This window comes from Choloepus didactylus, chromosome 8, assembly GCF_015220235.1.
Source record: "Choloepus didactylus isolate mChoDid1 chromosome 8, mChoDid1.pri, whole genome shotgun sequence".
Taxonomy (NCBI): Eukaryota; Metazoa; Chordata; class Mammalia; order Pilosa; family Megalonychidae; genus Choloepus; species Choloepus didactylus.
In genome coordinates, this window is record NC_051314.1 from 15,286,350 (window position 1) to 15,297,583 (window position 11,234).

General features: G+C 41.7%; 1 protein-coding gene across 1 annotated transcript in view; it reads left to right on the forward strand.

Moving 5' to 3' along the window:
• The window catches only part of FAM227A (family with sequence similarity 227 member A), an 89,198-nt gene extending 80,342 nt beyond the window's left edge, over positions 1–8,856 (forward strand). The window contains exons 16-19 of the mRNA XM_037847898.1: positions 1,200–1,346; positions 4,732–4,866; positions 6,136–6,207; positions 8,293–8,856. Coding sequence (XP_037703826.1) covers positions 1,200–1,346; positions 4,732–4,866; positions 6,136–6,207; positions 8,293–8,392 — 454 coding nt within the window. The 3' untranslated portion in view covers positions 8,393–8,856. The remainder of the gene's footprint in view (positions 1–1,199; positions 1,347–4,731; positions 4,867–6,135; positions 6,208–8,292) is intronic.
• The last annotated feature ends 2,378 nt before the right edge of the window (positions 8,857–11,234 follow it).

Genomic DNA, 11,234 nt, shown 5'->3' on the forward strand with positions numbered 1-11,234 from the left:
CACAGCTTTGCATAGACCACCCCGGGGGTGGGGGGTGGGGGGAAGGGTGGGACAAACCACAAACAAGTTTCCCTTGTGTGCTCACCTCTTCTATAGAAAGCAAAATGTTTCCCAGAGGCTCCCACAGCCAACTTTCCCCTCTGTCTTCCTTGCATGCTCTCATAAGTCTTTCACTGGCCACCCCAGCTGCAGGAAAGCTTGGAAAGTATCTGGCAAAGGGGAATGAGGTTTCTGTGACTGGGCTAGACCATTCATAGAACTGAGCACTTTGTTGCCCAAAACAAAATTGGATTGTTTGCAAGGAAGAAAGAAGGAAATTGCTATTGGCTAAGCAGCTATCAGTGTCTGCAGAAAAAGAAAGAACATGATTCTTCATTATGCAATCAAGTTATTTCTAAGCCTTGTAGACCCTTCTCATTACATGAATTTCATTTCCCACAGCTCTCTAAAATATAATTACTTTCTGTATTTTGACCCCTGCCTCTACTGCTAGTTTGACCAGTTTCCTTCTTATCTTCTCACCCTCTAAAATTTCCTTATTTTGACTTCAAAATGTGAAAAGAATTCTAAAGGTTCTCACAACTAGCTGATTTTTACTCCTTTCCCTCCATTAAAAGCAAAGCAAAAAACCTGCTCCAAATTTTCCTCATGGTCGGAGTAACAACCAAAACCTTCCAAGAAAATAATTTGGTACATTCCCTTTATTACTTATGGCCTTTTCCCCCACACTATTTCTGAGAAAACAAGTTCCAGTGTTCCAGTTGTTCCCCACACCCTAAGTGGATGAGCAGCAAATACAGACAAATGCATGGACCTCCATAGGATTTCAGCATTCAGCATTTCAGCAGCAGCTGGGGGCCGGGACTCAGCCCTCCTCCCCAGCTCCTGCTTCAGCCTTCCCCCAGACTGGCTTTCCTCACTCATCTCCCTAATTTGAGTACATGTTCCTAGAGGGCAGGGACCACTTCTTATTCCTGTCTGTATCCCCAGGGCCACGTGGCAGGTGCTGAGGAAGGACTCGAGTCTTAGTCACTGCTGTGTGGTTGAGCTCTCTGCTTCAGTCATTGCCCTTGACAGACGTAATAAATGAATTTGTTAATATTTGCCTCTCTTTATGAAGATAGGAGTGAAGCCTCTGAAGAGATCACACTGCCTTTTTAGTCTTTTTTCCAAATGTGTCTTTGTGGTTTCCCCCCCAGGGAGGTAGAGATTGTCAGTAAAAGAGCAGCAGATAAAAAGAAGTTAAACCACGTTTTCATCCCACCTTCGACCTTCAGTGACGAACGATTTGTCAATGTCAGAAGATCTAGAGGAAGCTGTCAAAGAGAGGTTGCGTTTCTTTTAAGGTTTGTTTGATCAAAAACCATGGAAAAACCAGAAGTGTGCACTGGGTAAGAATTCTAGTACCTAGAAAAGAGCATAAAAGTTCATTCACAACCCTTTTTAGGTTCTAAAGAATTGGGGTAGCTGGTGGTGGATACCTGAAACTATCAAACTACAACCCAGAACCCATGAATCTCGAAGACAGTTGTATAAAAATGTAGCTTATGAGGGGTGACAATGGGATTGGGAAAGCCATAAGGACCACACTCCACTTTGTCTAGTTTATGGATGGATGAGTAGAAAAATAGGGGAAGGAAACAAACAGACAAAGGTACCCAGTGTTCTTTTTTACTTCAATTGCTCTTTTTCACTCTAATTATTATTCTTGTTATTTTTGTGTGTGTGCTAATGAAGGTGTCAGGGATTGATTTGGGTGATGAATGTACAACTATGTAATGGTACTGTGAACAATCGAAAGTACGGTTTGTTTTGTATGACTGCGTGGTATATGAATATATCTCAATAAAATGAAGATTAAAAAAAGAAGTTCATTCACAATCTGAGTGAAGGGGTGTCCGGAGGGTTGTGGGTTATTTTAAGGTTGTATTGTAGTAAGGGCTTGCAGTGATTTTGCACTGCCTCTGTGCCAAGCATTGGGCTACTATGTACTTTATGTACACTCTCTGGTTGCACATGCCAGGAAATCAGTTCAAACTAGCTTTAGACAGAAAGAGAACCTAGTGGCTTAAATAACTGGGAGAGCTGCAGGTAAGGTTGGACCTAGGGGCTCAGTGATTTTTTCAGGTTTCTCTCTCTCTCTCTCTCTCTCCACCCTCTTTCCCTCTGTGTGCTGGCTCCTTTTTCAAGCTGTCTCTGCCCTCAGAGAAAGAAAGAGGGCCAAGGACAGCCCCATGCCTGTATCCTTATAGTGCATGATGTAAAATGAAAAGAGATGCCCTCTCCCAGCCTCCATAAATCTTCTCATTATCAAGCCTCAAATATCACTACCTGTCAGAGCCCGAGAGGGCTTTGCCAGTCAAAAGACCAAAGAAGATGCTGAGCATTTTCTGAAACATAAACTTTCTTTGGGGCTTACTCATAGGGAGGCAGAAATCAGCAGAAATCAAATGGCTTTTTTCTCGCTGGGCAGGTACTGCTTTCTCAGGGAATTTGGCTGCGTGATTGAAAGAGGACAGCAAGCCAGTTATAAGGGTTTAAGACAGACATTCATAAGGGTGGGAGAGCATCCTGTGACATGGCGGTGGTGCAGGGAGGAAAGAATTATAGGATGTCACAAGAGTGACAACACTTGGGGGCCAGGAAGCAGGTAGACTAGATTAACATTCTTGCTCCTTCATGAGACCAAGAGTTTCTCACCTCCTGCTTACTTCCTGTTTAAAGTTACAATTTACCCTTTTTCTCTTCACTGGCTTACAAAGATGATAGGTTAAACATTAGCTGCCCAGGTCATGCAGAGTGCTGTGCACTGAGGTCCGCAGGCCTGTGTTGTTCAGGCCAGGGGCTGCCAGTCAACTATAGGACTTTTCTCAAGGACCATTCAACTTCTGAGAAGAAGAATCCTCCAATCTTCTGCCTGTGGGGCATATACCTGGTTGATGGCTAGAACCAGAGGAAAGGAATGGGGGTAGGGACCCCATGTTCAGTATGCAGACTTCCCCTTAACTCCCTGTATCTTCAACTGGTCTGGTATCCCCAAGTCTAAAGCCTCTTTATTTCAGTTTCTCCAGAAAACAAGCACAAACCAAATTTTCCAGCTTTCCTTTCATTCCCACAACAAACCTTTGAGATAACATATAAATTAGGATTATGTTTAGTTATATATAACAGAATAATGAAAAATAACAGTGGCGCAAAGGTTGATTCCCTCATATGAACAAAAAGTCCAGAGGTTGGCTATGGAGTCTGGTCTGGTGGCTCCACAGGAGCTTCAGGGACCCAGGCTTCGCCGTCCCAGCCCTTGGCACCCATCCCCACATCCCCGGGGACACTCATGGTCCAGAAGGATGGATGCTGGAGTTCCAGGCACACTCTTTCTTTTCCACACTAGCTGCAGGAAGCATGAAAGGAAGAAGGGCTTACCCCATTCTCTTTTAAGGAGCTTCCTAAAGTCCCAAACAACAAATTCACTTACATCTCATTGCCAGGACTTGATTATATGGCTACAGCACCACCTTTTTTTAACAACTTTATTGAAGTATAATTTACATATCATAAAATTCACCCATTTTAATTGTACAATTCAGTGATTTTTGATAAATTTACAGGGTTAGGCACCAATTACCACAATCCAATTTTAGAACTTTTTCCTCATCCCATAAAGATCCCTGATTACACCCTCTATTTTAAGGAGCCTCCTTGGAAATACCATATAACATTACCACTTTATTTCAAGGGCTAGATCTTAGTGGCATGGTGATACAAGGGAGGCTGGGAAATACAGTTTTTTTAAAAATCTGGGTAAAATTTCAGCCTAAACAAAAAACAGCCACTGCTAAAAAGAAAGGGAGAGTGGATGATGGATTGATAACCATCTCTATTGCAGACAGATATTATACTCTCCATTTTAGAGATGAAGAATCCCCTTAGCTTAAAGAAGTTGAAAACTTTGCCAAAGGAGACCTTCTAATCTTTCATTTGTCTCAACAGTTTCAAGCAGCAGCAGACCCCAAACATTTAAATAAAGATACAATGAGGAAAGTAGTTAAAATTGAACATTTCTTTCTATTTAAATTTTCCTTCAAATTGGGAAGAGACCACAATTTTTAAATTATTATTATAGCAGTTTATCTTGAGACCTACCAGTTTGAGCCATGGAATCTTGTAGGAACCCTGGTGGTGCATTAATAGGTTTTTTAACACCCATCTTAGATTCTTAGAAATAGAAAAAATCCACATCAGTCTAATTCAACAATATTATTGTTATTCCCTCAGACGTGAATATCCTTAGACTACTTTGTCTTCTGGCTAACCTGTTCCTTAAAACCCAGCTCAAGCATCACCTCCTACAGGAAGTTTTCCCTGATTGCCCTGCTCAGGGCACCCATTCTGTGCCCTCTGCTCTCCCAATCACAGTCCATGGAGATATCCTACTCCATTTGCCTGTCCATCTCCCTACATTGTAGGTTTGTCCTTGTTCAGGAACCTTGTCCTAGATGACTGTTTTCCCTGGGCATGGTCCAGTGCCTGGCACCCAGCAAGTGCTCAGGCCATGAAAGGGTCATCACTGCATGCTCAGCACTCTACTTCAGTTCTTTACTTTTGCCAATGTTATTAATCGATTTGTAAACTTTTTCTCCCAACACGTCTCAAGATTCCAGTGAAACTTTTGAAGAAATCATACTGAATTTTTTAGCCAATTTGTGGATGTCTTTTTGCTGTCCCTCACAGGAAGCAAATGGTGGAGAGACAAAGAGAAGAGAAGCAGAAGTCAAACTGCTCCCCCTTCTCATTCTTAAGCCCCGAGGAACCCTCTGCCCTGGAATCAGGGAAACTCTGCAGTGTCTGTGATGTTTCTGCTGCCAGGTGGGGTAGAGCAACAGCCAGAAAAAATGAAAATTGTGGCTAAAGTCTGAGAAATAGAAATAACTATTTCTGGGAGAGGGGAAAGTTTCCATTTATAGTTTTTCCTTGGCTGAGTGAAAAGCAAGAGTGGGGAGTTTTGTGCTTGGGTCACTATATCTACACATTTACTCATTATTTCATTTAAAATATTATAAATAATGTTACCCTATAATATGATCATAAAGGCTGCCATTTATCAACTGTTCACCCTGTGCTGAGCATTAAGCTAAGCCTGTTCCACACATGGCCTCATTTAACCTTCGTGCCAGCTCTGTGAAGTAGGGACTCTCCACTGCATTTTACACAGAGGCAAGCCCAGGTTTAGAGTGGGCATCCTGGGGAAATAAGAGTGGATGAGAAACAGTCCCTGTTGTCAAGGAACTCACAGTCTGGTAGAGGGAAAGCAGATGCTGTGCTGGACAGGGACTAATGAAGAAGGGACAGGGACAGGAAAGGTGAGGAGGACTTTGCAGGGTGGGGGTGGGGGTGTAGGAGGGGGATGAGGAAAGTGGCTGCATTCTCAGTGGATGGCACAGCTGAGGCAAAGGCTCAGAGGCAGGAAGAAGGAGCAGGGAGGGAGGTCATTAAAGTGAGGGGGTTCCAGGAGAAGTTCCCTGGGCCAGATGATGAAGGGATTTCCATGGAGCACTTTATTTTTCTAAGTCATGGGGAGCCACTGAAAGATATTAGACAAGGAAATCACATGGTCAGATGGTGGTCTTCATGAGGTAAATAGATAAATGTTTTGAGGACTTGCAAAATCCCCTGCAAATATTTACTTCTACTATACCTCTGGATCATTGATGCCCAAGCTTTTTTTGATTTTGAATCCCTGTCAGCAAAACATTTATGAGAACTCAGTCCCATATAGTATATTAATTATTCAGAAATCATATACATATATTTCTGTACTAATATACTATAATACAGAAAATAGAAATTAAAAAGAATGAGGTATGGATGACCCTTGAAAACATTATGCTGAGTGAAATAAGCAAGGCACATAAAGACTAATACTATATGATTTCACCTATATGGAATATCTAGAATGGCAAAGTCATAGAAAGAGAAAGTAGATTAGAGGTTACCCGGGGATGGGAGGAGGGGAGATGGAGTATTTGCCTCTTGGGTATAGAATGTTTGTATATTGTGGAAATATTTTAATTTTAAAAAAGGATGATATTAAAAATACATAAATAGAAGTTTCAATACTTTCTCTCCATAATCCAGTGGATCATTTTGTGAACGCTCTTCGGTACCCACAGCCCTCTCTGGATATGACTGCTCCAAACAAGCTCCAAGGTAAAAATCAACCAGATTTTTTTTTTTTTTTTTTACCTTTTGTTACCATTTGTTACCTTTTGGTTTCCCCCACAGAAAAAGGTGAAGCAATAGAAAGAGCTTTGGCTCCAAAAGGCTCTGGGTTTTGAATCCTTGCCCTTCCCTTACTTTACATACACCCATTGCCCCAGTTCTCCAGGCCTGTTTCCCTGGCCGCGAAAAATGTGAATGGTTGTTGTTCCAGTTTGCTGATGCTGCCAGAATGCAAAATACCAGAAATGGATTGGCTTTTGTAAAGGGGGTTTAGTTGGTTACAAAGTTATAGTCCTAAGGCCATAAAGTGTCCAAGGTAAGGCATCAACAGTAGGGTACCTTCACTGGAGAAAGGCCATTGACATCCAGGAAACCTCTGTTAGCTGGGAAGGCACGTGGTTGGCATCTGCTTGCCCTCAGGTTGCTTTTCAAAACAGCATTCTTCAAATGTCAGCGTCAGCTTCCAACAGCAGTCCTCAAAATGTCTCTGTAAGCTGCGGCAGTGAGTGTCTGGGCCTATGTGGCTCTTTTATAAAGTACTCCAGTAATTAAATCAAGACCCATGCTGAATGGGTGGGGCCACACCTCCATGGAAATGATCTAATCAAAGGCATTACCCACATTTGGGTGAGTCATGTCTCCATGGAAACAATCTAATCCAAAGATTCCAACCTAATCAACACTAATACATCTGCCCCCAGAAGATTGCATTAAAGAACATGGCTTTTTCTGGGGGACATAATATATCCAAACTGGCATAGTTGTCATCATGTGTAAAAGAACTAACCCATGTAAAGAGCCTGGCAATAATTAGTAGGTATTATGTTGATGTTTTCATTTTTGTTGTTTTTATAAAGCTTCTTATAGTCCTCAGTCCAGGCAGCCTTGGAGCACACCGGTTGAGCACACTTCTTCCTCTTAGGGAAAATACACCCCCTAAGGAGAGGTCATTTACATTTGAATAGTCTCTCTGCCTGTGCTATCTCCACCCTGTCTAGGTCAGAGCACTGGGAACTGAAAATGGCTGAGGCTTTCTCCATTGAGCCAAAAAAGGGACAGAAAGCCCCCTTTGGGGCCAGTCCGCAGCCACCCTCCAGCTCTCCAAGGTCAGTCTTCACCCAAAGCCTCTGTCTGCTTGTTGGGGATTCATAGCTTGTATCAGGCAGTCCACATTTGTTAATTAAACCCCCAGATGGAGCTCAGCTGAGCTGTATTCACTTGCTCAGAGAGTGCTGCTCTCTAACACCGTGAGGCTGTGCAGTTTAGGTTATGGGGGGAGGGGGCTCCCAGCTTGGATCCACAGTTTTTACTTAACAGATTTTATGCTGTGATCTCGGGCATTCCTCCCAATTCAGGTTGGTATATGATGAGTGGACAGTCACGTTTGTCCCCCTGCAGTTATTCGAGATTATTGACCAGTTGTTCCTGGTTGTTTGTTAGTTGTTCCAGGGGGACAAACTAGCTTCCACTCCTCTCTATGCCACCATCTTTTTCCATCCTCTATCCAGCCTATATTCTTAATTGAAGGATATTAGAGGTAAATGTAATATGGAGAAAGGTCTAGAAAGTCCTTTTTCTCCTTTGATTAGAGAAACCACCACCAATATTGGATTATAGAAGCATATGCACACACATTTCCCATCCCCCAGTCTCCCAATGTTTTTATCATTTTGGTTGGATCACTAATCAGCATTTACTTGATTATGACACCAACAACACTATTGTCAGCTGGGTCATGCAGTATATATGGTTGTATTCTTTCCGTGCAAAACTTTTCGGTATCCCTGGAATCAAGCCTTTTTTTTTTTTTTTTAATTTATCTGTTTTCTTGCTTATTTTTTGTTTGTTTGTTTTTAATGTACTTGTCATAGTTTATCTCCACATTCTCCCTTGGTTGCATAAATCTCCTTCTAATATATTCAGATTCTTTACAGAATCTATCAATTTCACCTGCTTCATTCTGGGTGGTTGGTTTCTAGGCTGTTCACATAATCCCGGGGATTCCCTTTATTCTTTTGACCACACTGGTTTTTCAATCTGTTTCTGTTTATGTCTTTACAATTCCCCCCACAGAAAGGTGAAGACCACCAAGAGGCCAAAATCAAAGCAAGAAAAGGTGGTATACGTCACTGACTTCTCACTTTCCATCTCACCTGAAAGAATCCTTGTCTAATATTGAGAGAAACCTTATAGGTGAAGTCTGTACATGAAGTTGAATTTAACCTAAAAAAGAAATAACAAAACAAAGCAAAAGTAATATTGCAACTAGGGACACATTTAGTCATTTCCAGTTCATGGGACTGAGAATGTGAAAGTTCACCCCTATCCTGGGCCAAAGGCAGGATTTAAATAAAAGTTAAGTCACTCCATTCATTCATGAATTTGCTTACTAATTCTTTCATTTACTTATTAGCAATAACACTATGGCATATACATTCTTATTACATAACCTAATAATTGTAATCATAAGAAATATTGTTTATTGAGCACTTGCTACATGCTGAGTGCTCTGTTAAGTCCTTTATAGACATTACCTCTTGGAACCTCCTGAAGGCCCCCTGAGATGGGTGTTGTTACCTCTCTGTCTTGTAGGAGGGCAGGGGTTTAGAGAGGTTGAGCAAGCATGCCTTAGATATCTATTCCGTACTATCCCTCTACCAGGCCTGATGGGTAACAGAGGTAAATAAAGATAAGGTCCCTGATCTTAATGGGCTCACAGTCTGGAAGAAAGAGAGGGTGTGGAAACCGATAAATGCATTAGTGTTTCAACAGAGATCTGTGTGGAATCCAAAAAATATTCATGGCAAGTGAAACCAGTATGTCTGAGAGCCCTTCGGGAGAGACTTCACTGAGGGACAGAGGCAAAGTGGCCATTTGTGGAAAGACCTACAGGCAGCCTTGGGGGCTTAGGCTTTATCATTTGGGCCTTAGGATGCATGTCATGGTCTCCTAATTTTAGAACAGTCCGTCTGGCACAGTGAAGAAATCATACAGATGGTTATTTGCCCAAACCAAACAGCAAATAAGTGCATTCTTGAAACATACAGCATCTCCTGCTGATGTGCATCTCACTTAACCCTGAGTTTAACTCTAAGTGACCCCCTTGGAATATTACTCAGGTATGGGTGGGGGTGGACATGGAGGAGGGGCAATAGGGAAGGAGCTCAAGCTTTGGCACCAGGAAATTCTACCCTCCTCCTTGAGATATATGACTTTAGGCTAGCAGCTGTGTGCCTTGACCTTTCTGAAGTCTCCTTGAAGCAGAGAGGAAATACCTACCTAGGAGGGTTGTCCTGATGGTTAAAAGAGATAATTTATGCAAAGTTCTTGACGCAGTGTGTTTTACCTCGTAATCGCCGCCAGTTATTATGATTGTTGTTGTTGTTATCATTGTTGTTATAAAGTATAGTCTTCTTTTGAAACCATACTGTGCAGAGAACCAGAGCACTCTCTCGCCTTCCCTTCACTACCTAAGCCACAATCAACTCTTTGTTTGGAGTTCCTCCTATTTCTGGGCCTTTTGCATGTTTCTGCTTCTATACCTGAAAAGCTGTTCTCCCTCCTCCCCATGACCTCCCAACACCGCTAATTCCTGCTCCTCCTTCAGGACCTGCCCAGCCGTCCCGTCCTCTAGGAAGCCTGCCCCTCGCACGTGCTCCCACCGCATTTCGGGCTATGGGAACTCCTACCAAGGGAGCAGTTATCATAGTGGATGTTCACTGCCTGCTTACTGAGCTATCTTTACCACTAGCCCTCACCCAGAAAGAAGGCAAACTGCATTGCTGTCCCTCAGGACCATCCTTTGCTTGGCTTGGGTCCAAGATCATCCCCACCTGGACCCCTTCCAGAAATTACTGCGGACTCAGAATCACAGGCCTCTCAGGAAGTCAAAGATAAAAAGACCTGTCTCTGCCCTTTGTAACTAATAGAAAGGAAGATTATGGTGAAGAATTTGTTGCTCTTTTTAAGGGGAGAGAGTAAAGCATTGAAGTGGACTAACATTTAAAAAGCATTTACTGTAATGTTGGATAAAGCAAGTAAGTAATTGTGTGATATTCTAATCTGTCATTCCCTGTGTTACTGAAAACCAGTATTCTCAGCATGAAAGAAAGGAAATTAAGATGTTAAACTAGAAGATATTAAATTACAATCCCATAGTCCTGATTTTATTATTGTAATAAAATACACATAATGTAAAATTACCATCGTAAACATTTTACAGTGTACAACTCAGAGGCATTAACTGCATTCACAATGTTGTGCAACCATCACCACCATCTAGTTCCGTAACTTTTCATCACCCTAAACAAGAACCCCTTACCCACTAAGCAGTCACTCCCCATTCCTTCCTACCCTAGCCCTTGGCAACCACTAATCTGCTTTCTGTCTCCATAGATTTGCCTGTTCTAGACATTTTATATAAATGGACTCCTACAATATCTGTCCTTTTGTGTCTGACTTCTTTCACTTAGCATAATGTTTTCAAAGTCCATTCATGTTGTAGCATATATCAGTACTTCTTTCCCTTTTTTGCCTGAATAATATTCCTTTGTGTGGATAATACCACATTTTATCCATTCATCAGTTGATCGACATTTGGGTTGTTTCCACTTTGGGGCTATTATAAATAATGCTGCTGTGAACATTTGTGTACAAGTTTGTGGGAACATGTTTTTAGTTCTCTTGGGTATATGCCCAGGAGTTGAATTGCTGAGTCATATAATAATTCCGTGTTTAACTTATTTAAGAACCACCAAACCGATTTCTAGAGAGGCTGCACCATTTTACTTTCCTACCAGCAATGTGTGAGCATTCTAATTTCTCTGTATCTCTTAACAACACTTGTTATTTTGCTTTTTTTAAAAAATTATGTCTATCCTAGTAGGTATGAAGCAGTATATCATTGTGATTCTAGTCCTAATTTTGAATCAGATGTATCAGTATAAATTCAAGATGTATTTTATCTTTAAAAACAAATTTAACACCATACTTAATGGTGAGAAATTAGATGCTTT